The 25840-nt window shown below is 42.3% G+C and overlaps 1 protein-coding gene across 4 annotated transcripts in view; it reads left to right on the top strand.

Moving 5' to 3' along the window:
- The first annotated feature begins 496 nt into the window (after positions 1 to 496).
- The window catches only part of EPG5 (ectopic P-granules 5 autophagy tethering factor), a 106632-nt gene continuing 81288 nt past the window's right edge, over positions 497 to 25840 (top strand). For 3 of the 4 annotated variants that reach the window (XM_047696841.1, XM_047696842.1, XM_047696843.1), the window contains exons 1-9: positions 497 to 627; positions 12020 to 12964; positions 14213 to 14450; positions 16233 to 16369; positions 17382 to 17489; positions 18382 to 18455; positions 20357 to 20462; positions 22985 to 23099; positions 23727 to 23877. In XM_047696841.1, coding sequence (XP_047552797.1) covers positions 565 to 627; positions 12020 to 12964; positions 14213 to 14450; positions 16233 to 16369; positions 17382 to 17489; positions 18382 to 18455; positions 20357 to 20462; positions 22985 to 23099; positions 23727 to 23877 — 1937 coding nt within the window. In that variant the 5' untranslated portion in view covers positions 497 to 564. Of the gene's footprint in view, positions 628 to 12019; positions 12965 to 14212; positions 14451 to 16232; positions 16370 to 17381; positions 17490 to 18381; positions 18456 to 20356; positions 20463 to 22984; positions 23100 to 23726; positions 23878 to 25840 lie in introns of those variants that run through there. The other variant, XM_047696844.1, reaches the window with a different exon arrangement.

Here is a 25840-nt window from a genome sequence, read left to right on the forward strand (position 1 = left end):
CAAGTACCTTTCACGACTGGGCCGTTTAATCTTCATCAAATATCATCGTTCCCATTTACAAAAGAGGGAACCAACACGCAAATCTCAAGGGTACATCCCGAGCGCAAAGCAGAGACTGAGGCTAACTGACTGGATCCACTTAACTACAGGTCAAAACGAGACTGAGAGACGTCCGTCCCCGGACTCCTTTAAGCCGGCGAGCGTGAGGTGTGCGCTAGCGCACCCGGCGTGCACACTGAGCGAGGGCCGGAGAGACAGATAAGACTCCCCACCGGGAGGCTGGGATTCCGCACAACCGAACGAACCTGCGTACGGGGTACAAGGAGCACTGGGCCAGGGGTGGGGCCTGGAGGGAAGGGGCGGGGCCGCCATCCTTCAGTGAAAAATACGCCTCCTGGAGTGGTTTGTCCTACGTTGCGGCCCGTAGCGTCCCTGGCTGCCGCCCCTTCTCCGGGAGTGGTGGAGGCCCGATCACGTGATAAGCCCGGAGGCCGGAACTGGGCCGGTTGTGGCAAGCGCAGGGTTTTGACAAAAACAAACAGCGACGGCGCTGCCGCAGGGTCTATGGCCGAGGCGGTGAGGCCTCCGCGCCGGGCCAAGGCCAAGGCCAGCCGGACTAAAACCAAGGTGAGGATCTCCCCGCCATCCTCCCGAGACCGTGGCGGATGCGCCCTGTCTCCTTTTCCCTCTCTTGGGCCTCTCCAGCCGGGGCTACCCATCTCCCGAGCCCTCCGCAGTCTCTGCCCGCACCTTCCAGTACGTTGATCCCACCACCCACCGACACCAGCCCTGTTCGTCTATTCCGTCTCCACGTTCACTTACCATATTTTGTCAGGAGCCCATATTTTCCTTTTCCTTCTCTGACCTCAGGGGGCTCCTTCTTTTCTGCTTTCTTCTTGACTTTTCCACACCTGGGCCTGGATTCCTGCCGTGGAGCACCTTTTCAGTTCCCAGCTTCATCTTTGACTCTCTTTTGTCCTTTAAACCTGGGAACATTTTCAGTCCTCTGGGGAACAGAGGGAAGGAAGCGCTCCTCCACGCGTAGCATGTGCCCTCTGGCAGAGCTATATGGATAGCGACAGAAAGTAGATTGTAGCGATGTACCTTTTTACTTTTGAAATTCAAGGTGATAGTGGTGCTGCTGCTGTTTATTTCTCATAATCCTGGTCGTTTATGGTGGGGGATGAATGTCCAGAAATTAAACCAGGGCAGGACTCACACAGTAGAGATGAATTTGAATTTTCTGGGTTACTTTTGTTGGTTTGTTTTCAGGTGCACCTTGGGTTTTAATTTTTCACATATATTTTATGAAATGACACTTATTTTACAGTGAAGAGGTTAAATGCTACCCCTGGATGGCTGGACCTAGATTTATTCTGGCTTACCTGGAACTGAATTTACATTAAGGAAATAATGAGGGTAGTATTACAATTACTGGAAATTTCCTTTCTAACAAGTGGGTGATGTTGCAAAGCAAGTGTAGCTTAAAAATGGTACCCAAATCTGACTTTCTCATAAGAGCAAAGTTTTGACAAGAGACAGGTGTTGAAAGATACTGTATTAAATTAGCCATAAATGATATATGTGACTCCGTTTTGTTGTGCATTTTTAAAAGGCTGTAATGGAGTTAAGCACACCAGTGTACCCAGGCCTGTGAGGAGTTACTCTTTGGGGTGAAACCCATTTTGCTATCTAATTTAAGAAGCATATTTAAGAGAAATAATTTTTCATTGTATTGGGCTGGTAAAGAACTAGCTAGATGGAGGAAGAAAAAAAAAAAGCCCTTGGTGAACCCTGCATAAGGTCTCTGTACCTAGAATATGGTAGTGCATAACATGTAAACATCAGTCATGTAGAGGGCAGAACATTAAATCTTAATATGTAGGGCTTTTTTTTCCCCCTCCAAACGAATGATGAAACTAAAGTCCAGAGAAGTTAAATGGTAGGCCCACAGTCGGTTTAACAACTCAGATTAAAGCCAAAAATCTCAATCCAGTAGCTTAGTTCATTAATTCATATATCTATATGTCTGTCTATAGATACTTAAAAATAGTTAAGAAGATTCTCTGTCACGTTATTTTGTTTGCAACAGGACTTTTAAAGTAAAAACCTTAAGCTTTTAATCTATCTTGGAAAACCAATTGCTCATTTTATTGACACATTTCAGGCAATTTTCCTACACAGACATATGTTAATTTATTTGAAGAGGCCTTCATTCTAGAGGTATTTGGTCAAACCAGAAATCCTGGATGCATGCTTTTTTCTCTCTCCAAATCTAATCAGTCACTAAGTCTTTCCAGTTGTATTTCCTAAATACTCTCTTAATTTTGCTCATTTTTCTCCATCCTACCACTACCACCCTCCAAGGAAGACCTCTTGGATTTCTGCTAAACTGGCTTTTCCAAATTCATTTTAGCTGCCCACTCTCTAAACGAAAGCTGGTTGATAGTTTTAAAAACAAAAACCAAAACTGATAACTCTCCTCCTTACAACCTTGCAAAGGTTCCCCATTACCCCGAGGCTGGAGTCCAGAGTCCTCAGCATTGACTCGGGGCCCTAAATGATCTGGCTTCTATCTTTCTCTTCAGCCTCAGGTTTACTACTACCATCTCTTTGGTTCTCAACTATATATATAAAATACATATATACGTATATCTTCTGCTTCAGGGCCTTTGCACATGCTATTTCTTCTGCCCTCATTCCTCTTCCTACCCCTCTTCACCTACTGCTCAGTCGTGAGGTCTCTACTAAAACAGTACTTCCTTGGAAGAGCTTTCCCTCATCACCCTCATGTTACTCCCTCCTGCAGTAACACCCTGCACCTCCTTTGTCCCTTGTCTCATTTGTAGTTATTTTGACAACAACTCTTCTCCCATAGACTGTGTCCTCAGTGAGGCAAGGATTTGTTTGTTTCCAGTACCCTTCACAGCCCTTTATGCACTTGGTCATGTTTGTTAAATAAAGGAATAGATGCCAGTATTGAAGAATACTTCCAAGCTTTGTCACTTAGAAGAATTTAGTAAATTTCCTCTGAGTAGAATGAAAAAAAAAAACAAGTGGAAAAAGTCCACAACACCAGCAAGGCCCTCATACTTGTCATTGTAAAAATTGTTCTTTTAGAGTCAGTAGATTCGTTTTAGTGTTGGCATAATTATAAAGTTCTACATTAATGAAATATTTATTATCTGTTGTCTAATTTACCAGCTATTTACGGAGCCATAAAGCAGTTCCAAGACTCAGTTCAGGAAGTGAGTAGTGTCATGTGTTGTTCCCTTCAGATAGTTTGAGTGGCTTGTGGATTTTTTTTACCCAGCAGCTGACCTGCATTCCTCAATGTTAATCATCTGGTAGATGACTTCACATTGTTAGGCTGTAGTTAATCTCCTCATTCCTAAGAGGTTGTCCTAATAACGTTTTCATTCTTTTAGTACATCTTCTACTGGAATATCCCCCACCTCAGAGGACCCTGACTTCGGTGATCTTGGTAGATTTTGAGTTAAGAATGGTAGATTTTTAGATTTGGACTTATTCTACAGATGCAGTGTGTATTTTAGAGTCATGGAATATGCACAAATGTTAGTTAAATTCTGGATGCCAGCGACTCGTTAATTGTAACAGCATATGGTAATTGCTAAGGGTAGACTGAGATGTGGCCCAGAAAGCTGATCACAGAAACAGAAAGACTGTTATTTTTTTAAAATTTTAAAAGATTTTATTTATTTATTTGAGAGAGAACAAGCAGTGGGGAAGGGCAGAGGAAAAGAGAGAGAGAGAGAAGCAGACTCACTACTGAGCAGGGAGCCTGACTGTGGCTCGATCCCAGGACCCAGAGATTCTGACCTGAGCCAAAGGCAGATGCTTAACCGACTGAGCCATCCAGGTGCCTCCGGAAAGCCCTTTAAATCCCCATCCCCTGTTGTTTCTTAGCCTGGATGATTTCTACCACTCAGCTGCTCCCCCTCATGAATAGGAGTGAAGGTAGGGGATGTTATATATTATTTAGGTCCTTTTGTGCTTCCTAAGGTCCATTCATTTGTTGAGCAAACACTCATTGGTCACCAGGAACTGTTCTAGGCACCTGGGAAGTAACATAAGAAAATGAAAGAACCTGGTCTTAATGTACATCACATTCTCGAGGGAGAGGACAAATGAACAACCCCACCTAAAAAAATAAAATATATGATCTATTAGGAGATGATAAGTGTGAGGAAAGGAGAAAAAGAACAGGACACAGAGTTGGGGAGGAGTGGTGAGAGATAAGGATGGGTTGCAGTTTTCCAAGGTGACATTTAAGTAAAGACACAAAAGAGATGAGGGAGTTAACCATGTAGATATTGGGGAAGAAACGTTCCAAGCTAAGGCCGTAAGGGAGTGGCCTGCCTGGCCTGCCCCAAGAACTGCCAGGAGGCCGTCTGGGTAGGGGAGGAGTGAGGGACAGGGGAGTAGTGGGATGAAGTCAGAAACCTAACACATGAGCCAGGTCATGCAGGGCTGTGGGGGCCATTGTAGCAACTTCTGCTTTGAAATATGTAAGCACCTCAAGAGTTTTGAGCAGAAACTTAAAGGATCACTGTGCTTGCTGTGTTGAGAATCAGCTGTAAAGGAGCAAGAGTAGAGGCAGGGACCTTTTAAGAGTCTGTTGGAATAATCCAGGCAAGAGGTGACAGTGGTTCAGACCAGACTTGTACAGCAGAGGTGGTGAGAAGTGTTTGAACTCTGGAAGTTTCTGCAGGTAGAGCCAAGAGGATTTTCCGATGGCTTGGATCTGGCATGTGAGAGAGAGAAGAGTCACGGATGACTCTGAGACGGGGAGGTGGTGGGTGGAACGGGTTTGGGGGTTGATTAGGAGTTCAGCTTTGATTATGGTAATTTTGAAACAGGTGTCTATTAGACGTCAAAATGGAGATATAAAGTAGGGTTGAGTGTATGAATCTAGAGCTTGGGAGAGTCAGGTTGGGATTAAGATCTGGGAGTCTTTGGGGTGCTTGGGTGGCTTAGTCGATTGAACGTCCAACTCTTGGTTTTGGCTCAGGTCACAATCTCAGGGTCATGGCATCAAGCCCTGCATTGGGCTCCATGCTCTCAGCACGGAGTCTGCTTGAGATCCTCTCCCCCTACCAATAAATCAATCTTTAAAAAAAAAAAGATCTGAGAGTCTTTGGCATATAGTCTTTAGCATATAGGTAGTTATTTAAAGCCAGAGACTGAATTAGGTTACTTTGGGAATGAGTGTCATATAGAAAGGTGATAAGAAAAGAACCCAGGGACACCCCAACTTTAAGAGTTTGGGGAGAAGGGGGAGAAGAAGAAAAGGAAGTGTGAGGAGTGATCAGTGAGGTAGAGAGGGAGTATGTGTCCCCAGTGCCCTTAACTGAGAGTGTGAGGTCCCAGAAGCTGAGTGAGGGAAGTATATGATGGAGGAGGAACAGGTCAAGCTTGTCAAGCCTAACACTTAAAGGAAGATTGGTAAGAGCACAGGAAAGAGGTGGCAGCTAAGAGCAGATGTTGTATTCAAAGCAAAACGTAGAGGCCTTATCCTTCCCCCAAGCCTTTTCACTCATACAGCATCCCTGTATACCCCAAGGAGGGCTGGAACAGTTGCCCAAAGAGCTCTTGACTTAAACAGACCCACATATCCAAGCCCTTTTTATCTCTTCTATGCCAGACGTTGTGCAAAGTGCTGCGGATACAGACATTATTGATAAACAGACCCTGTCTTTAGAATAATCTCATGGAAGTATTCTACGAAATGTGTAAAACTTGAACTTTCATTATTTGTGAAGAAGCAGCTCATTGTATTTTTACAGAAGCAAAGGAGTTGTAACTTTTTTACTTACTCCAGCTCAGAGAGAAAGAATTGTGAGTGAGGAAACTTCCGGTTTGTTTCCCAGAACCTACACTTTTTATTTTTCTTCTAATTTTAAAAGTGCTCATTGCTTCCAGAAGCATGTGCATCTGAGCGGGACACACACACACACACACACACACACACGCAGAAATGTACAGCAGAAGCGAAATGCCCTGAATTCTGTCTCCTGGGAAAAACTGTTGGTAGTGGTTTGTGTGAGTTCTTTAGTTTTTTGCCCACATGTACCCAACACTCCAGAGCATGTTTACTGTGATGTGTAGTTAAGTTTGTTTTTCCCTGTTTATTGACAAAGAAAATTCTTCCATTCTTCCATTTCTGTATAAGTGTTTGCTTATTTTTCCTTCTTTGGAATTATTTTAATATTTATTCTCTACCTATATGTAACTTAGGTTAAAAGTAAAGAAATACAGATTCCTAACCTGGCCATCTTTAGTTGTGAGAACTGTGTCTTTTGCTTAAAATAAAATTATGTAAGTATGAATTTTTTGCACACATGACTTGATACACATGGAGTTGTGTTTGAATTTTGTGATCTGTAATGATTATTATATATACAATACATTCTCCTGTATCTTTATCTCTAGTTGACTCAAGTAGGCAAAATAATCGGAAGCCGGCTTTTTAACTTTTAAGTGACATTTTATATTTTTAGTGTAAGAATAGATTCTGATTTTGGCATAAAAGTCAAATTTCTTCTGACTGATTGGGTATTCCCTCTGCTTTCTGAGAGGTACGTAAAAGTAAATTTCTGAATGTGCCAGAGCACATGGTAAGTATAAATATTTGTTGGATAAATTAATAATTTCTTTTTATTTCTTTATTCTAGTACCTAGGACAGGGCCCAGTATACAGTTTGTACTCAGTAAATCCTTGTATTTTATAGGTCATCACCATTGTCTCAGGAAACATTGAACATTGTCAAAAGTCAGAGGCAGATCAGATCCAAAGACATATAGTGCCTGGCCCTAAGACACTTGTGGTTTATGTGGGGGGAGAAAGAACTTAAAGATAAATTAACCTGTAATCAGGGCTGGATGACAAGTACATACAGCAGGAATTCAGAGTAAACCATGTGTAGAAGGGTTGGTGTGGTCATTAAAGGAAGAATTTGTCTGGAGGCATGGTCATAACTGAGTCATCAAAGGCACTGAGTTAAGAATCAGTCTTTCATTAAGTGGAGAGCTGTGACTGTTTGTGGTGTTCAGAGTAGTGTTTTAGGGGAGCCAAAGTTACAGTGGAGTTTGGAACGAATTGGTGGTGGGGCAGAGGCTGCTGGCTTGGAGACCATTCAGGACCTGCTCCCTTATTTGGTGCTTGGGAAAGTGAAGTAAGCCGCAGGGCGCTCACCACTGCCTTTGAGGCTCTGGCATCAGTGGTGATCTCAGCAAGTCCCCTCTCTCTCTGCATTCATACCTAGAGGTCCTGTCCCTGTACTGGGATCCTCGAGGGAGCAGGCCTTTGCCATCAGCTCAGACGGTTGTCCGTCCTTCCCTCCAGGTTGCCTTCTCTGGTCTGGATAGTCCATTTGAATCGAAGCACCAGTTTCTCTGTCCTTCCCTCACTCCTTCCTTGGGCCAGCTCCAGGCTAATTTCTCTTTGGACCCAACTACCCTAACCAGGACAGGTAGAGAGTTTTCTTTGGTTCCACTCTGGAAACTCAGAGAAGCACTGAGTTCTACCCCAGGGGAAATAAAAGTCTAAACAAAGTCTTGTGTGTTCTTTCCAGAGAGGCTAAGAAGTTTTTAAAAAAATTCATTTGGTTCTCTGGCCTCATTATCTGTTCCTACAGCTGCTGGGAGTGGGCAGGCAAGTTTGGGAGTAGCAGCTGGACACTTCATTTTGTTTGGTAGAGGGAAAGAATTTGAAATTTCAAGGCAATTCTGGAGTGGGGGGTGAGGGCAGAGTGAGGTGGTGTTGGAGTGGAATGAGATGGGGGTTAAAAACTGCCTGAGGGGTAGGTTGGATAGGAAAGCTCTCGTGCTTGCATGTTGGAGGCGGTGTAGTTGCTTTCTGTGCCCTTGATCATGTGGCCTGTCTTGTGGCTGCTTCCAGCTCCCTTGTCTCCTCTTCCAGTTAGCATTTAACACCCCTAGAGGTCTCTTCCAGCTTCAGAAGAGAGAAATAAAAATCTTCTCTGTTCCACATTCCAGTCTCTGCTTCCTTACTTCTCACTCATTTTGTCAACTCACTAAGTTTTAAAAATCTCTCCTAGCTTTTTGAGATGTAATTCATACGCTATACAATTCACCTATTTATAATCACCTATTTATAATGTATAATTTGGTGGTTTTTAGTGTGACTGTAAGGTTGTGTACCTATCACCACGGTTAGGAGTTGATGAACTGTCTTCCATAGTGGCTGCATCACGTTACAATCCCACCAGCAGTGTATGAGGTTCGAATTTCTTTACATCCTTACTGTCACTTACTATCTGACTTTAAATAGTTTTCCTACTGGACATGACATGGTGTCTCATGATTTGGATTGGCTTTTCTGTAATGGCTACTGATGTTAGCATCTTTCTATGGACCATTTGTATATCCCCCTTGGAGAAATGTCTGTTCACATCCTTTGCCCATTTTTACATTGGGTTATTCATCTTTTTATTATTGGGTTAGAAGAGTTCCTTTTTTATGCTGAGTATAAGTCCCTTATAAGATAATTGATTTGCAACTATTTCCTCCCATGCCGTGGGTTAACTTTTCACTTCAAGGTGTCATTTTCAGCACAAATATTTTTAATTTTTATAAAGTTCAATTTATTTTTTTCTTTTGCTATTTATACTTTTGATGTCATGTGTAACCCAGAGTCATTAAGATTTACATCTCTGGGGGGCGTCTGGGTGGCTCAGCTGTTAATCGTCTGCCTTCGGCTCAGGTCATGATCCCAGGGTCCTGGGATCTAGCAGTGCATCAGGCTCCCTGCTCAGTGGGAAGCCTGTTCGTTCCTCTCCCTCTCCCCCTGCTTGTGTTCCCTCTCTCAGTCAAATAAATAAAATCTTAAAAAAAAAAAAAAAAAAGATTTACGCTTATTTTTTCTCCTAAGAGTTGTAAAGTTTTAGCTCTTACATTAGGTCTGTGATCCTTTTTGAATTAATTTTTGTGTATGATAGAAGGTAAGGGTCCAGTTCACCCTTTGGGTATCCTGTTGTTAAGCAGCATGTGTTGAAGACGGCTCATTGTTCATTATATTGTCTTGGCACCGTTGTTGAAAATCAGCTGACTGTAAATACAAGGTTTTATTTCTGGATTCTCAGTTCTCTTCCATTGACCTACTTGTCTGTATGCTGCAACCACACTGTTCTTATTACTCTAGTTTTATAGTAGGTTTTGAAGTTGCAAAGTATGAGATCTCCTTTGTCCTTTTTCTTTAAGGTTATTTTGTCTGCTCTGGGTCCCTTGCATTTTCTTATGAGTTTAAGGATCGAGCTTGTCATTTTCTGCAAAAAAAACCAGCTGAACTTTTGATTGAGATTATGTTGAATTTGTGTATCAATTTGAGGAGGATTGCCGTCTTAACAATATTGTGATCTGATCCATGAACATGGGATGTGTTTCTATTTATTAAGTCTTCAGTTTCTTTTAATGATGTTTGGCAATTTTCAGAGTACAATTTTTACAATTCTTTTATTAAAGTTATCTCTATTTTATTCTTTGCCCATTATAAATGAGATTATTTTCTTAATTTTATGTTTTGATTATTCAACTCACTAAAATTTGGCCTTTCTCCCAACAAGTAACACCAGCATTTCTCTCGCTGTAGTAACATGGTCCTCCGTCTCCTGATTTTCTCTTTCTGACCTCCCAGTCTGACAAACCTACTTACTATAGAAGTGTGCTAAACATCATTGCAGTGTAATTAGACCCACTTCATTTTCTTATGAATACTCGTGTAATGCTTTTTGTTGTTCATGATTTTAGGCAGTTAGACTCATTTGTGTGCCTTGTGTGGCTCATATCTGAATCTGAAGTTCACAGTGTAGATTAAAGTAATTTTGGAGGGGCACGTACTTTTTCAGTCGCCACCATTGTAAATGTTTGGTAGCCATTACCAGTGAGCGACCTCAAATTCGATTTCAAAAACATTTATCTTTTCTTCCTACTATTAGGTACATATAAGTGGCTTACATTTTTGGTTCTTGTCAACTTTTTTTTTGCTTGACATTTGCTGGACAGCACAATCCAAAATCACTGATAACTTGTGAAACTGTCAGGTTTGTCTTCTTAAAATTTCATAGTGAAAGGGGAATGTTTGAGTGATGCATTTTTTTTTCCAGTTTGTTTGATTGTAACAATTTTATTTAAAGAATCTTCTGTAATTTTTTTCTTCTTTATTAGCATGTTTTCCTGTGTATCTACTTTGTGTGTTAATGCCTGAGGTGTTTTTTTTTTTAAACCATAACTCATTTTATTGGACTTCTTTTAATAGTTAACTTTTTTTTGTCTTTGTGTTTTGGGAGATCATTTCAGACTTTGTGAAATGTTGTAAATATAGTATAGGGAGTTCCATATACCCTTCATGCAGCATCCTCTGATGTCACCCTCTCACACAATCATAAATTCTGTAGTGTAGAACATTTATCATAACCAAGAAGTTAATGTTGGCAAAATGCTATTAACTGAGATGTAGAACTTACTTGGATTTCAACAGTTTTCCTACCACGTCCTTTCTGTATTCCAGAATCCAATCCAGGGTCCTACAGAGTATTTGGTTGTCCTGTCGTTGTTGTTTCCTCCAGTCTCTTGATGGTTTCTCAGTCTTTTTTCTTTGATGACCATAACATTTGTTACTCTTTTTTTTTTTTTTTTTTAAGATTTATATATTTATTTGAGAGAGAGACAGAGAGTGAGCATGTGGAGGGAGAGAGGGCGATGGAAATTTTAGCAGACTCTGCACTGAGTGCAGTGCCTGACGTGGGGCTCTATCTCACGACCCTGAGATCATGACCTGAACCAGAACCAAGAGTCAGGCATTTAACTGTACCACCCAGGGGCCCCATATTTCTGTTATTTTGTAGACTGTTCCCTAATTTGAGTTTTTCTCTGGTATTTTTTTATACTTAGATTGAAGTTATATGTTATTGGAAAGGACACTTGAAGAGGTGATAGGCCTTTTCAGAACCTCACATGGGGTTATGCTACTGGTCATATTAATCTTGATGACACAGTTAAAGTATCATTTGCCAGAATTCTCCATAGAACCTTACCGTTTCCCCCTTTGTAATCACTAAATATTTAGGAGATGCTTTGATGCTATCCAGTTGTCTTGTTTCTCCTTGAATTTTCACTCACTCACTTTAGCATCCGTTGGCAGATTTTGCCGTGACAGTTATTACCATGGCGTTGTAATGGTGATTTCCTGTTTTCCTCATTCCATCTACATTTACTAATTGGAGTTCTATAAGGAGGAGTGTCACTTTTGCTCATTTATCATTTATGTCAGTATGGACTTGTGATATTTATTTTATTCTGTAGGTTATAATCTAATACTATAGTCATTTTTATTATTCAACTTATTTGACTATTTCTGCTTGAATTTTAAGTGAATATGTTTGTCAAGATGAAGATAAATCGATTGAGGCCTATGCCACTTGGACACTGTTCTGTTGACCTCTAGGAGAATGGAGAATGCCCTAATTAAAACTTTCCTCCTCTCTTCTTGCATCATAATTTGCTGCTTCTTTTGATGTCTTTCTCTGTTACGATTAGACTAGTGAATCTCCCACACTTAACATAGTCAAAATTGAATAATAATGGGAAATACGAAACACGTTACTTATTTTTTTTTAAAGTTAACTTATTTTTGTTTTTAAAGATTTTATTTATTTATTTGACAGAGAGAGAGATCACAAGTAGGCAGAAAGGCAGGCAGAGAGAAAGAGGGGGAAGCAGGCTCCCCACTGAGCAGAGAGCCCAATGTGGGGCTTGATTCCAGGACCCTGAGATCATGACCTGAGTTGAAGGCAGAGGCTTTAACCCACTGAGCCACTCAGGCGCCCTGAAACACATTACTTATGAAGTTTATTTAGATTCCATTTGCTAATTTAAAAAATTTAGATTTTTGTATACAATTTAAGAATTCCTTATGTTGAAAGCATCAGTTATTACTTCAGTGTTTTAAATTATTTCACATTATAAATCTCATTTTTAGGAAAAGAAGAAATCTGAAACCCTTCAGAGGGAAGAATCTGATGAAGTCTCTCTTCGAGAACCCTCCAGAGAGCTGGCAATCCCTCCTCCAGCTTGTGAATTCAGAGGAGACTGTCTGAAGGTGCTAACTGATTCCCAGCTCCAGAATGCTGCCTGTGGACAAAATGAGAGTGAAATGTTTGATGTACCACTCACCTCCTTAACTATAAGCAACGAAGAGCCCCTGACATGGAACACAGAGACCCTAAAGGAAGGGGAGGAGGTCAGAGCCCGCGTTGGGGACGATGCGGTGAATCTAAAGGTCAGCCCTGGAGACAGTGTCAGAACCAAAGTAGAAACCCCCAAGAACTGCACAGAAGGAGAGGAAAATCAGTTGGTACTCTGTGGACCTTCCAAAGGTAGCTTGCAATCTAATTTTTCTTATACTCAGCCAGAAATGGAAAATTTACAGGCCAGAGAAACTCAGAAAAAGAAAGATGACAAGCAAGCCTTGGGTCTTTCTTCAGAGGTGCTACAAAATGTTGGCTTGCAGAGTTCTTGTGAAGCCAAAGACATTTTTCATCCACCTAGAGTGAAAAAACTGTATCCTCAGTTGCCAGCCGAAATTGCTGGAGAAGTACCAGCTTCGATGGCAGTGAAACCCTTGTTTCGTAACGAGCGACTCTACCCAGAGCTCCCATCTCAACCAGAACTAGTACCATTTACTAAAGAACAGCTGAAGATCTTTGAGCCTGGTTCGTGGCTGGAAAATGTTGAGTCGTATTTAGAAGAATTCGACAGCATGGCTCATCAGGACAGGCATGAGTTTTACGAGCTGCTTTTGAACTACTCGCGATGTAGGAAGCAGCTGCTGCTGGCCGAGGCTGAGCTCCTTGCTCTCACGTCTGATTGCCAAAACGCGAAAAGCCGACTGTGGCACTTTAAGGATGAACAGCTGTCCGTGCAGGTATTTTGGTGTTCTGTAAAGCGTTTCGGCACCTGGGGCATTTGCAGTGGAGCTGCCATTCTTGTGATGCCATCTAGGTCTGGAGGATGCTTGTACTCACATAGACCCTGTCCTAGTCCAGAGTAGTGTGGTGTAGGAGTCACAAAGTTGGATGCTCGCAGGGGCCATGCAGGTGACCTGAAGGAGTGAAATGGGCTGAGTGGGATGGTGGTCCATGGGTAAGTTCCTTCCTGGCCCAGTGGGGGCAGCTGCTCTTGAGTTCTAGCTGATCGTTAGCCGTGAGCTTGTGATGGTCCAACATTGCCACATCTTTTCACTTCCTAAGAAGAGCTGGAAGTCAGGATTTCTGTGTGAAGGATCCTGATTTGTGACTGTTGGCAACAAAATAGAGAGTAGAGGCCAAGCAAGTCATGTTTTCAGGTCAGATTCTGTCTGGGGACCATTTAGTTTGTAACCTTGGGCATAATGCCCGGAACATCCAGATGGGTAGAGAGGGTCAAGGAGAGGCTGATCCATGGAATAAATTTGAGAGCTGAGGAAACAGGAAGGCAATTAGATGTGGCCCTGCGGAGGCCAAGGTGACCTTGTAGAGGCCAAGGGAAGCCACTTCCCAGTGGCCTGGGAAGGTTGGCAAAGAAGAGAAGGCCACTCTTGGCAAGTCTGGCAGTGAAGGGAGGCTGGAGAAGTTATTGAGGAGAAACATGTGGTTCCCCCAATCCCTGATCCTCATTCACTGGGAGACCTTTGTATCTCTCTAGACAGAAAAGAGTCTGTGGTCAGGGGAACATTTGAAAACACTGAAAAAGAGGATAGACTTAGGAACACAGCTGGGGGTGTTAGTATTGGAAAGGAGAGGGGTTTCTTTTGAGCAGATTCAGAGTGATGAGGGTAGGTACAGAGATATTTTGAAGTCCCTTGAAGTTGTGGGGATATCAGCTTGACTTCCATGTTTGTAAAGTTGAAGGTAAGATTATCAATTGTGAGACTCCTAGAGACAAGTTCTATTATTTTCTCCTTAGGGTTTCTTTTGTCTTCTTTGACCATGTGATGCCTTGTGATTGACTTTATCCCTCTTGGCCCCTGATTACAGATTTGATTTATTGTTTCTTGTGTGGTAGTATTGCCCCCTCACTATGATTTATAAGCTCTTTGAAGGTGGTACTGAAGCCAATAATACATTGTATGCCTGATTATGTCACATGTAAAGAGTTAACTGGTTTCCTGTTTTACCCTTTTGTCCACTGCTAGGGTATCTGTGCAGATCAAGTGAAAGTTTCAGGCTATCATCGCTACCAAAGAGTAGAGATGAATGAAAATGCACTGGGGGAGCTAAAGAAGCTATTTGATGCCAAATCTGAGCACCTCCATCAGACCCTCGCTCTGCATTCGTACACCTCTGTGCTCTCAAAGTTGCAAGTGGAGTCTTACGTTTATGCCTTACTCAATAGTTCAGCTCTTCTGAGATCTTTAGCAATTCAAGGCCGAGGTATGTGAATCGTAAAAGTCTCTTTTTTGAGGTCTTTGATGAAGAAAGAATGGAGGAGTTGGTTGAATGGGTTGTGTCCTCATTGGTATTATAAGGGAACATTTGTCCTAGCTGTTTTACCTTGCCTTCCCCAAAGCAGGATTGAGATCTGCCTTCATAACATCTGTTGGGAGCAGAGCTAGGCCTCCCTTCCCTGGGGCTGTCAGTTTCTGCTACTCTGGGAAGCCAGAAAGCTTGCTTTTTATCATTAATGTCCCTTAGTCCCAATTTATGTGCTTGTTACCAAGTAGAGTTCAAATAAATTTTGATTGTAAAACCCATACTCAGCGTTCTTTTTATCCTGTATCTTTTGTGGTTTATTTTTGCTTGTCTAGTTTGTTCGGCTGTTTTATATAACTTTCATCAGAGGATCTATAATGTTCTGTATTTTTCACCATATTTGGGTTTAAAAAACTATCTTTAATTGTATGATGTGGTAAATATGAATTAGCTAATTGAATTATGCAGTTTTTATTTCTTGGGAAGATATTAGGAGTATTTAAAGTAAAAAATAATCCTGGGTGCCTGGAAGACTCAATTGGTTAAGCGCCTGAGTCCTGATTTCAGCGAAGCTCATGATTTCAGGGTTGTGAGATCGAGCCCCACGTTGAACTCTGCATTGGGGTGGAGTCTGCTTAAGATTCTCTCTCTTCCTCTCCCACTCTCTCTTAAAAAAAAAAACAAAACCTTCCTCCTCATTGTTTTCATAACTAACCAAAGAGCTGGGATTATTAGGTCAGAGATCTGCTGATTTTTAAATTAAAAGTGGGTTTTCGGGGCGCCTGGGTGGCTCAGTGGGTTAAGCCTCTGCCTTCAGCTCAGGTCATGGTCCCAGGGTCCTGGGATTGAGCCCCACATCGGGCTCTCTGCTCAGCAGAGAGCCTGCTTCCCCCTCTCTCTCTGCCTGCCTCTCCACCTACTTGTGATCTCTGTCTGTTAAATAAAAAAAAAGAAAAAGAAAAAGAAAGTGGATTTTGATGAAGTTAATTTTCCCTTATTTTGTAATATTTCACAAAATTAAATACTTTTTTGGATTACATATTTAGTAGATATTCAGATTTTTGAGAAAGGTTTTATTTATTTAAGTAAACTTTACACCCAGCATTGGACTCAAACTCAAAAATCCCAAGATCAGGGCACCTGGGTGGCTCAGTGGGTTAAAGCCTCTGCCTTCGGCTCGGGTCATGTTCCCGGGGTCCTGGGATCGAGCCCAGCGTTGGGCTCTCTGCTCAGCGGGGAGCCTGCTTCCTCCTCTCTCTCTGCCTGCCTCTCTGCCTACTTGTGATCTCTATCTGTCAAATAAATAAATAAAAGCTTTAAAAAAAAAAATCCCAAGATCAAGAGTCACATGCTCTTCTAACTGAGCCAGCCACTAGCCCCAGAATTCAGATATTTTTGATGCAACTTTTCTTCTTGGATTTTTTTTTTAAAGATTTTATTTATTTATTTGACAGAGAGAGAGATCACAAGTAGGCAGAGTGGGGTTGGCGGGGGAAGCAGGCTCCCCACTGAGCAGAGAGCCTGATGTGGGTCTTGATCCCAGGACCCTGAGATCATGACCTGAGCTGAAGGCAGAGACTTTAACCCACTGAGCCACCCAGGCGCCCCTCTTCTTGGATTTTTTTTCTGAACTAAATATTGAAAAGATTTTATTAATTAATTAATTTATAGATAGAGACACTAAAAATTCTCTCCAAACTCTGTTTATGTGGGGGCTCATTTAATCCTCTTTTTAATTTATAGCTTGTAAACAGACAGAAAGCTTTCCCTCTGACCTCTGTCAACTTAAGGAGTGTATCAGTGTCTTATTCATGTTCACCAGAAGGGTTAATGAAGATACCCAGTTCCATGATGATATTCTTCTCTGGCTGCAGAAGTTGGTAAGGGAACAAATATTTGAAGAATTATGCCTTCTGGAGTTTTCTTCAACAGCTTCTTCCACTAATTCATTTAATGTATTAATTAGTGACTTTTTTTTATTCATGACACATGATAAATTATACTTATCTAGTGTGTCATTAAGCACAAAGTAGTATTTTTTCTTTCTGATACACTTTAAATAATCTCAGGCCTTCAGCTTAGGAAGAAATGGAAATGTGGGAAGCATGCTAAATTAAAGATGGGATACGTATTTAGAATACAGGTAGCTGATCTAAAACCATCCATATCATTTATTATGTATTATGTATTTTTTATTTTTTTATTTTTTATTATTTTTAAATTTATTATTTATTATTAATTATTATGTATTTATTATGTATTATGTATTATGTATCATCATACATTTAGTGTTGTGTTCAGTCATACTTAAAGAACTTAAGAGAGAAAAGGCTGGTGTCAGGGTTTGGGAGATTTAAGAAAGATGTTAAGTGTGTTAGAGAAGGAGGCTTGTTTATTTAGTCGTGTTTTCAGTGGGGCTGCCTTGGGTGCTTCTTTTAGGTTAATATTAGAGTTCTCGCGTATATGGTAAAGTCCCAAGCGTGCTTATTTGGATTTGAGAATCTGTTGCAAACTCAGACTAGATTAAACTACTTGGCTTGCATCCATTCCCATGTGGCCAGGAACGTGAGTTGTATTTTGCCAGATAATGAAAACTGGGTTTGCAGGAAACTACGTATGATGTTTTTATTGTAGTACTCATTGGTTCTTAGGCTTCCGTGTGCATCTGTGGTAGAAACTCAACCTGTTAATAGTATATCTTTGTTATATACTGTATATATACTCTGTGTGTGTGTGTGTGTGTGTGTGTGTGTGTGTGTGTGTGTACAGTAGATCTCTGGTTCCTCTTCTGGAAGATTCCTGTATTTAAACATTGGCTGAGTGATTTACTAGACCCCTTGGCACATTTTTCTTCTTACTAGATAGTGAAACTGTATGTCCTTCCCTATGCAGGTGTCAGTGTTACAAAGAGTTGGCTGTCCTGGAGATCACTTCTTCCTTTTAAACCATATTCTCCGATGTCCAGCTGGTGTTAGTAAATGGGCTGTTCCTTTCATCCAGGTATGATGATGGTCTTCTGATTTTGAGTGGGATGAGAGAGATTTTGTTAAACATTTTTCCTGAAGAAATTTTTTTCCCTTTAAAAAACTGCTTAAAAATATTGATATTTAAAATAAAATTCTTAAACTATTTTAGTGTATATGTATATGTATTCATAGGGGTTTTTATGCTGAAACTTCTTGGGCCGCCCATCACTGATGAAATTAAGATAGAATTGCAGAAGTTCCCCTGTCATCTGGCTCGGTAGATTCAGTAGTATGTAGTTCTGTAGAATTTCTGTGCAAGAAGACACACTGGAACTTTTTTTCCTGGTGATATGCAACACAGCTTCCTAAATTAGTCCACCACAAGCATGGTTGGTATACGCAAAACAGAAACCACGAGCATCTCAAAGTTCTTTAACGCTAGCAGAGATCAGGCCTTTGTGCTCAATGTTCATACAATCACCTTCAGTGCTGATTATACGGCTCACAGTTTCTCCGCTCTGCTGCTTGCGTTTGGGTTATTTTGTTACTCACAGCCTCCGCTCAGATGGGTGGGAGCCAAGTGCATGCCAGGGGCAGCTTCTCCACGTGACCTTTTCTTTAGTATTTCTCGCAGTGAGAAGTCTGAATCTCTTTAGGTAGGAGGAGGATTTTTGGTTTTGTCCACTATTGTGGTTCATCCCATGTGGGTACAGTAGTTGAAGTCAGCTGCTCTGCTCGCTGTGCTCTGTGAGTCCAGCTCAGTCAGGACTGCCAGGGAACCCACCTGCTCTCACTCTTGGGGATTACGTGCCAGTCACATCTTTGTTTTAGTAACTGCTTCCTTTGTCAGAATGCTGGTGAACTGAGATCATGGATACTTGGGTTGTCAGCTTTCTACAGTATGCCTTTTCCTTTTCTGATTTCAGATCAAAGTGTTGAATAACCCATCAGGGGTCTTTCATTTTATGCAGTCCCTTGCCCTGCTAATGTCTCCTGTCAAGTAAGTGCGGAAGAGCTTTATGAAGTAGAAATTGAAATGCTTCTTTCTACCAAAGGATTGGCTTCCTAAACTGCCCAGATCCAAAGATCCGCTAAGGGAAGTGTCAGCATTCTAGAATTTAATATTGCGGATTTTCTTTGGGTTCGATACCCTTTTTCCCCGACATGACCCTATTAACTTCTTATGTATAAACAATTAAGCTTTTTTTGGGTCCCCTTTTTAGTGGATTTGCCTCTCGTGTCATATATGTCAATATGAAGGAGCTGTGGAGAGATAAGAAAGATGTCTTTCCCTTAGAAGAAGAGCTGTAGTAGAGAGGGGAAGAGGGCAGAGATCTAAGCGCCCACTTGGGAAGCTGTGATCAGCGTGCTAGCCCCGGGGAGCCCCAGGGGGGTGGTGGAGCAGTAAGAGAAGATTCTAGGTGTGTGTATGACTGGGTTGCAAGAATGGGGGCAGATCTCATTAAGAGAGAAGAGCAGGCAGGGCACTGTCGGCGGAGAGAAGAGGCTGTGGCCCAGGGTACAGGTAAGGTGGCGGTGCGGAGGATACGATTGGCTGGAGCAGAGACTGCATGGGAGATGGTCATACAGTGGAAGAGCTACAGCGACTTGGATGATAGAAGGTTTTGACATTAAAACAGAAGAATCTAGATTTGATAAAGTCTGGCTCTGTAGCAGATCAGGGCTTTTGAATAATTGTAAAAGTCATCCAGGAAGGCTAGGATGGACTGAAGGCAGAAGAAGATGTGCTTCTGCTTAATTGAAGTGCAGTTAGAGACTTCTGGCTCTCCTGGCTCTGGATCCCAACCCCTCATCAAGAGGACATTTAGAGGGAGAAGGCACTGTCTTGTCTAGGTGACCTTGAACAGTGGTATTACCTCCGGCTCTCAGTCCTGGAAAGCTTGTCTGCCTTGGAGCCTGAGTTGGGGTAATGGTGGTGAGAAAGAGAAGGAGGGGAACCTAAAGGTTGTCTTCCCAGAAAAGGGTTAAGTAGCTCATGAAATAAGGAACTGGTGGAATAGGAGTGGTTCCGAGAGAACTCTGTAGACCTCTGAGCCTGAGTGACTCTGAGGGCATTCATGCCCTAACAGACCAACAGGGACAGAAAGGAGAGCCGTTTTATAAGGAGGAAAGTCTGAGGTCATTGAGGCATACAAGTGGACACACAGGATTAGAGCTCCTTGGGTTGAAAGGGCAGCGGTGTGCTGGAAGTCATGGGAGAAAGTTCCTGTAACGGGAAGGAATGGGTGAATTTTTCAGGGGCAGGCTGAAGGGGAAGGAACAGGGGCCTGAAAACCATGTTGTAGTCTAAGAGAAGAAATTTCTCTGGTTATACCTGCTCATCAGGTCTAGCTAACACCTTGTGAAATCTGGCTGGCAGGAATTCTCTCTAGTTCTCTCTGCCTGGATACAAGGGGCTTCTCCAACACGTGGTAGGTAGGATTTTGACTTCAAAATTGTTTTGCCTTTAGAGGTACTCTTTTCCCCTAAACAAACTTCTGAATTACCTGCAGATTATCTTTTTATATTCAGTAAAGCTGATGAGAACAGATACTACATGTTCCTCAAGTCGTGTACTGGCACCAGTTTGTAAGCCTGGCTGGAGGTGAGGTCCTTCAGCAGTCCGTATGTATTGAGGTCCTGGCATGCGGGAGCTGGGCCAGCATTACGGCTTCTCTGCAATTACTTGTCACTACTAATCCAGGATCCTCGAGGTCTGCACACCAAAATTAGGTTTTAGCCGCCTTGAGTTCTCGCCAGTTCTTATTTGTTTAGTCGTTTAAACCATGTGATGATGGGGTGGCCGGCTGACTCTTCTGCGGGGTTGAGTAGATGACCCAGAGTGCATGCATGCGGGCTTTCTGTGTTCATGTGATTGGCGTGATCTCCCTTGTCCTTCAGAAATCGAGCGGAATTCCTGTGCCATATGAAGCCCAGTGAGCAGAAGCCATCCTCCTCGGGGCCTGCATCCGGGATGTGGACGCTAGTAGATGAGGGAGGAGAAGAGGTAAGTTGTCGTGTCTGCGTCATTTTCATTAATCATTGTCGAGCTCCTCTTATGTGCCACACATTGTTCTAAGCACTTGTCACATGGTCTTTCCTTGGCTTCTGCCACAGCCCCATGAGGGCAGGTACTGGTATGAGAAAAACCGAGGTGCAGGGGGTGAAGGAGTTTTCCCAGCATGTAACGTGAGTCTGTATAGTAAAGAGCTGGAGCTTACCAAGCTCTTCCTTTAACTCTTGTGAATACTTCCTATCCAGATCGTCTCATTTGTAAGGTAGAAGATGGTTCTTTATTCTTGGTGAGAACTAAGTGATCCAAATCCAGTTTCTCAAGATAGTACTTGTTGATTTTTCTTTCTGCTGTACATAGGGTTAGTGTATCTGTCAGGAATTTTCCCTCCAGCTAGTTACCTGCCCACGTGCTCTTTTATGATCCACATCCTGATTTGATGTGCTGTCAAGGTGGCCAGGGACCAGATTTACTAAGTCTTCTTTTTATTTTTTTTTTAAATACTGTTGTTGTTTTTTTTTAAGATTTTATTCATTTGACAGAGAGAGATAGAGAGGGAGCACAAGCAGGGGAGTGGGAGAAGGAGAAGCAGGTTTCCTGTTGAGTGGGGAGCCCGATGCAGGGCTCCATCCCTGGACCCGGGGATCACGACCTGAGCCGAAGGCAGACGCCCAATGACTGAGCCACCCAGGCGTCCCAAGACTCCTTCTTTTTATTTTTATTTTTTTAATTTTTTATTTATTTTTAAAAATATTTTATTTATTTATTTGACAGACCGAGATCACAAGTAGGCAGAGAGAGAGAGAGAGAGAGAAAGAAGCAGGCTCCCCGCTGAGCAGAGAGCCCGATGCGGGGCTCGATCCCAGGACCCTGAGATCATGACCTGAGCCGAAGGCAGAGGCTTTAACCCACTGAGCCACCCAGGTGCCCCAAGACTCCTTCTTTTTAAAAGAAGTTGACAGTTTGCAGCAGACAGTGATCATGTCTGTGTGTTTACCCAAGTGCTCATTCAGGACTAGGGGGTTGCTTTGCACTCATTTTCCTCTTCAGACATCTCTGCTAGAGACTCAGCAGTCACCTTGAAGAGAGTTTCTCAGAAGCTGGTGCTTTAAATTGTATTTAAAGATTGTGGTGAAATGTTCCCCCCGCCCCCCTCCACAAGAGTGTTATCCCCTGAGAGAGAAGTCTTTTCTCTGGAAGGTTTCCTGCATTTACTCCCAGAGACAGATGATGGTTGGGGACCCTGCAGTGGTGCCTGGCCCCTGGCTAGTCCTCACTGACTGTTGAGTGAATTCAAGAACCTGGGGAGTAGGTGAGAATGTTGAGAGTGCTGTTGACTCAGAAGGCTGCAGGAAGGAAAGTGCTCTCAGTTTTTCACATTAGTGGTTCCTTGATACTGGCTCTATATTAGAACCAACTGGGCAGGGCGCCTGGGTGGCTCAATCATTGGGCGTCTGCCTTCGGCTCAGGTCATGATCCAGGGGTCCTGGGATCGAGCCCCACATCGGACTCCCTGTTCAGCGGGAAGCCTGCTTTTCCCTCTCCCACTCCCCCTGCTTGTGTTCCCTCTCTTGCTGTCTCTCTCTGTCAAATAAATAAATAAAAATCTTTAAAAAAAAAAAAAAAAGGAACAAACAGGGGGCAACTTAGAAATCTCGCCCAGGCCCACACCCAGACATCCAGATGTGTAAAAGCCTCCCAGGTGATTCTGATGTAGAACTAGAGTTGAGAGCTGCTGCTCTAATAGAGTTTCTGAGGCTTGTGTGTAAGCCGTTTAGGACCTAAAATGGGGCGGGGGTGGATGGGGGTAGGGAAAGAGTGGCCTGGGAGGTTATCAATGAATGCATTAGTCCCTTGTTGAAATTGAGGTGATACATTCTTCAGGATGTCTGGATCTTTTTACAGCATTCCCTTTTGAATGTAGCATATTTTAGGACACATATCAACTTGTTTTCTAAGATGACTTTAGTGCTCGGTATTAAACAAAAAACCCTAAACGTTTCCCCTATATAATCTCTACGTATGGCCTGTTATTCTCTCTTGCTTTAGGAGCACTGACTGGCAACAGAGCTTCAGTAGCTCTAGCAAATGCAGATTACTTTGCCATAAGGCAGTGTATACTACAGTAGGCCTTGATTTGGGGGCAAGAGACTTGTAGCTAAAGTAACTTGGCCTGAATATGTGGTTCTTAAATTCATGTTGTCAGAGCACTAACCTTTTATAGTAAGATTTTCCACTCTTGAGGAATTTTTTATTTAATCTTCTTTGGAATGGACATTTAATGAGGGCAATTTCAGCCATGGAAGAATGGGTATGACCCAGATGCACATATAATTGGGCTTGCAATTTCGGGAGATTTATAGCCCATCTGTGGAGCTGATAGTAGGAGGAGAAGTCCACGAAGACACATGGACCTGATGTAGGACTTGTATCTGTGATAATTTAACTCTTGTAACTTTAGACCCTGGTGTGTTCTGATCCAATTAGCTGACATGATTTTGCATCTTTCCCCTTAGGATGAAGATCCTGAGACCAGTTGGCTTCTCCTTAATGAGGATGACTTGGTTATCCTTTTATCCCAGTTTCCGTTCCATGAACTCTTTCAGCATCTTCTTGGGTTTAAAGCAAAAGGTAGACTGATTTCTTTTGTCGTGTGGTAAATGGGGTTGTGGCAAGCTCATTCCAGGAGCTCAGCATCCATCCTTCCAACTTGGGCAGGTTTCTGGTCCAGGTTCCTGGGTGCCTGGCCCGTGCAGACATGGTTGCATCATATCTCAGTGTGATTTCCTTCCTTTCTCTTGTGTTTGTAATTTCCCACCTAGTGCTGAGATGCAGAAAGGTCAGCTAGCTTGCACACTGCCCAGCTTTTCTTTTTTTAAGATTGTATTTATTTATTTGAGTGGGGGGGCATGAGCAGGAAGGAGGGAGGGGCAGAGGGAGAAGCACACTCTCCACTGAGCAGGGAGCCCAATGTGGGGCTTGATCCCAGGACCCAGAGACCATGACCCAAACAGAAGGCAGATGCTTAACTGAGTGAGCCACCCAGGTGCCCCCTACGTCGCCAGCTTTAATATATTGCTTTCATTTTACACTTTGTCTCAGGTTCCCCATGTCATGTTGACAGAGAAGCCAGAGCAATGGGATTGTTGAGTTTTCTCGCCTTTGGCTTTGTTTCCTCACTGAGGTGTTTACATCTGTGTCCTTTATTGTTTTTTGATAGTAATATTAATTCCTCCCTTTTCTCCAATTATCTTCTAGGTGATTATTCACCTGAAACAACAAGACCTCAAGAGATGATGAAAATTTTTGCCTTTGCTAACTCACTAGTGGAGCTTCTGGCTGTGGGGTTAGAAACCTTTAACAGGGCACGCTACAGGCAGTTTGTGAAGCGAATTGGTTATATGATCAGGTAATACTGCTGTTGCTACATCTGTTTCTGTTTGCCTTTGCCTGGGTCAGGCATATATACTGTGTGAAATTGAGATGATGGACATCTCAGTGTACAATTCGGGTCTGATTTATCATATACGTAAGAATTTTCTTTTCCACCATCTAGCAGATGGGAAATCTATAAATGCTTCCAGTCAGAATATTTGGTTAATTATCTCAAATTTAACTGGTTTGTTAGATAATTGTTCTTGGAGTCAAGGTTCTCGAAGTAGTTGCTGGGTTGAACTTGGCCAGAGAAACTCAACTCAGTCATGGAAAATGAAGCCTCTTTGAAGCCTCTCTCCTTTTCCTTTGCTCCCTGTGTTCTTCTACTTCCTCACTTTTACCTGGGAATTGTCACTTAGCTGCAGAGGATTGGCAATAGCTCTTTCATGTCATTGTTTTCCGTTTACCTCTCTTATTTATTCTTATTCTGATTTTCTGTTAATTAAATGCCATTTAAAGAAAGTTGCAAAGACTTCTGTCATTGGCCCCTGTTTTGAACTGAGGAAAGCATTATCATTTATTTGATTGAAAAATGGGTTTATGCTTTTATGATCAAGTATGAATAAATTTTGAGAACATGTACTGCTTTTTATTGAATTAATTTTGTATCCTCTTTTCTGCATTATTAATTTTTCTGTCTTTACTGTCATTCCCTATAGCACATTAGTATGCTGTTGTTTATTCCAACTTAAAAGCCTCTAAAACCTCTCTCCTTCCTCAGTGATGTTTCCCAAACAAAATTGATTATAATTATTTTTGATGTGCTTCCATGTGCTTTGTAAAGCCAGGTAAATGGTTGTAGGATGCCCTGCAAGGCTGTGACTTTTAAGGTCTTTAAAAGCCTTTAGTAGGGGCACCTGGGTGGCTCAGTGGGTTAAAGCCTCTGCCTTCAGCTCAGGTCATGATCTCAGGGTCCTGGGATTGAGCCCCGCATCGGGCTCTCTGCTCAGTGGGGAGCCTGCTTCCTCCTCTCTCTCTCTCTCTCTCTGCCTGCCTCTCTGCCTGCTTGTGATCTCTGTCAAATGAATAAATAAAATCTTTAAAAAAATATATAAATAAATAAATAAAATTTAAAAAAAAAGCCTTTAGTAGAGGGTATTGAAAACAAGAGATGGTGGAAGGGAGGATGGCTGGTGACTTGGAGAGTAATTTCTTTAAATCTAAAAGCCCATGTACTCATTATTAGAAGTTCAGGCGTTCATTTTCTGATTGAGCTTGGTGAATAAGGTAAAGCCTGTCCTTGAGTTTGTTTATGTGATGTAGGATTGAGTGCCCACTACATGCCAGTGATATACCTTCTCGTTTTATTCTCCCAATAACTCTGTAGGAGAGACATTGTTATTCCTGCTTTAAGGTCGGTATTCATTCTATAATATTTCTGTGTAAATACTTACAGTTGATTATTATAGTGTATTATGACCTTTCTTTGTCTTCCATCTGCTTATTTTTCTTTGTATCTATTGCACATTCTTCTCACACCTTCCAGCTGTAGAACTGTTTTCTACAAGGTCACTCTCTTCAGGTCGTCTATTGGTTCCAGGTTTTTCCCCTCCATTCTTGCTTGAATTCTCCACAGTCAGGGTCTCCCCACACCCCACCCCTGGACCCCCTAGGCAGCTCTTAAGAATGAAGGGCACTAATGAACTTTGTTCTACTGAGCCAGTGGCCAGTTCTGAGTCTTCTCCCTTATATTTCTCCCATAGTTGACATAGCTTTCTCAGAGTTGCTCACTTTCTCCTTTAAATATTTTCTTTGGGGCGCCTGGGTGGCTCAGTGGGTTAAGCCTCTGCCTTCGGCTCAGGTCATGATCTCAGGGTCTTGGGATCGAGCCCCGCATCGGGCTCTTTGCTCAGCAGGGAGCCTGCTTCCCCCTCTCTCTCTGCCTGCCTCTCTGCCTACTTGTGATCTCTCTCTCTCTCTCTCTCAAATAAATAAAT

The sequence above is a fragment of the Lutra lutra genome, chromosome 12 (genome assembly GCF_902655055.1).
Source record: "Lutra lutra chromosome 12, mLutLut1.2, whole genome shotgun sequence".
In the NCBI taxonomy this organism is placed as follows: Eukaryota; Metazoa; Chordata; class Mammalia; order Carnivora; family Mustelidae; genus Lutra; species Lutra lutra.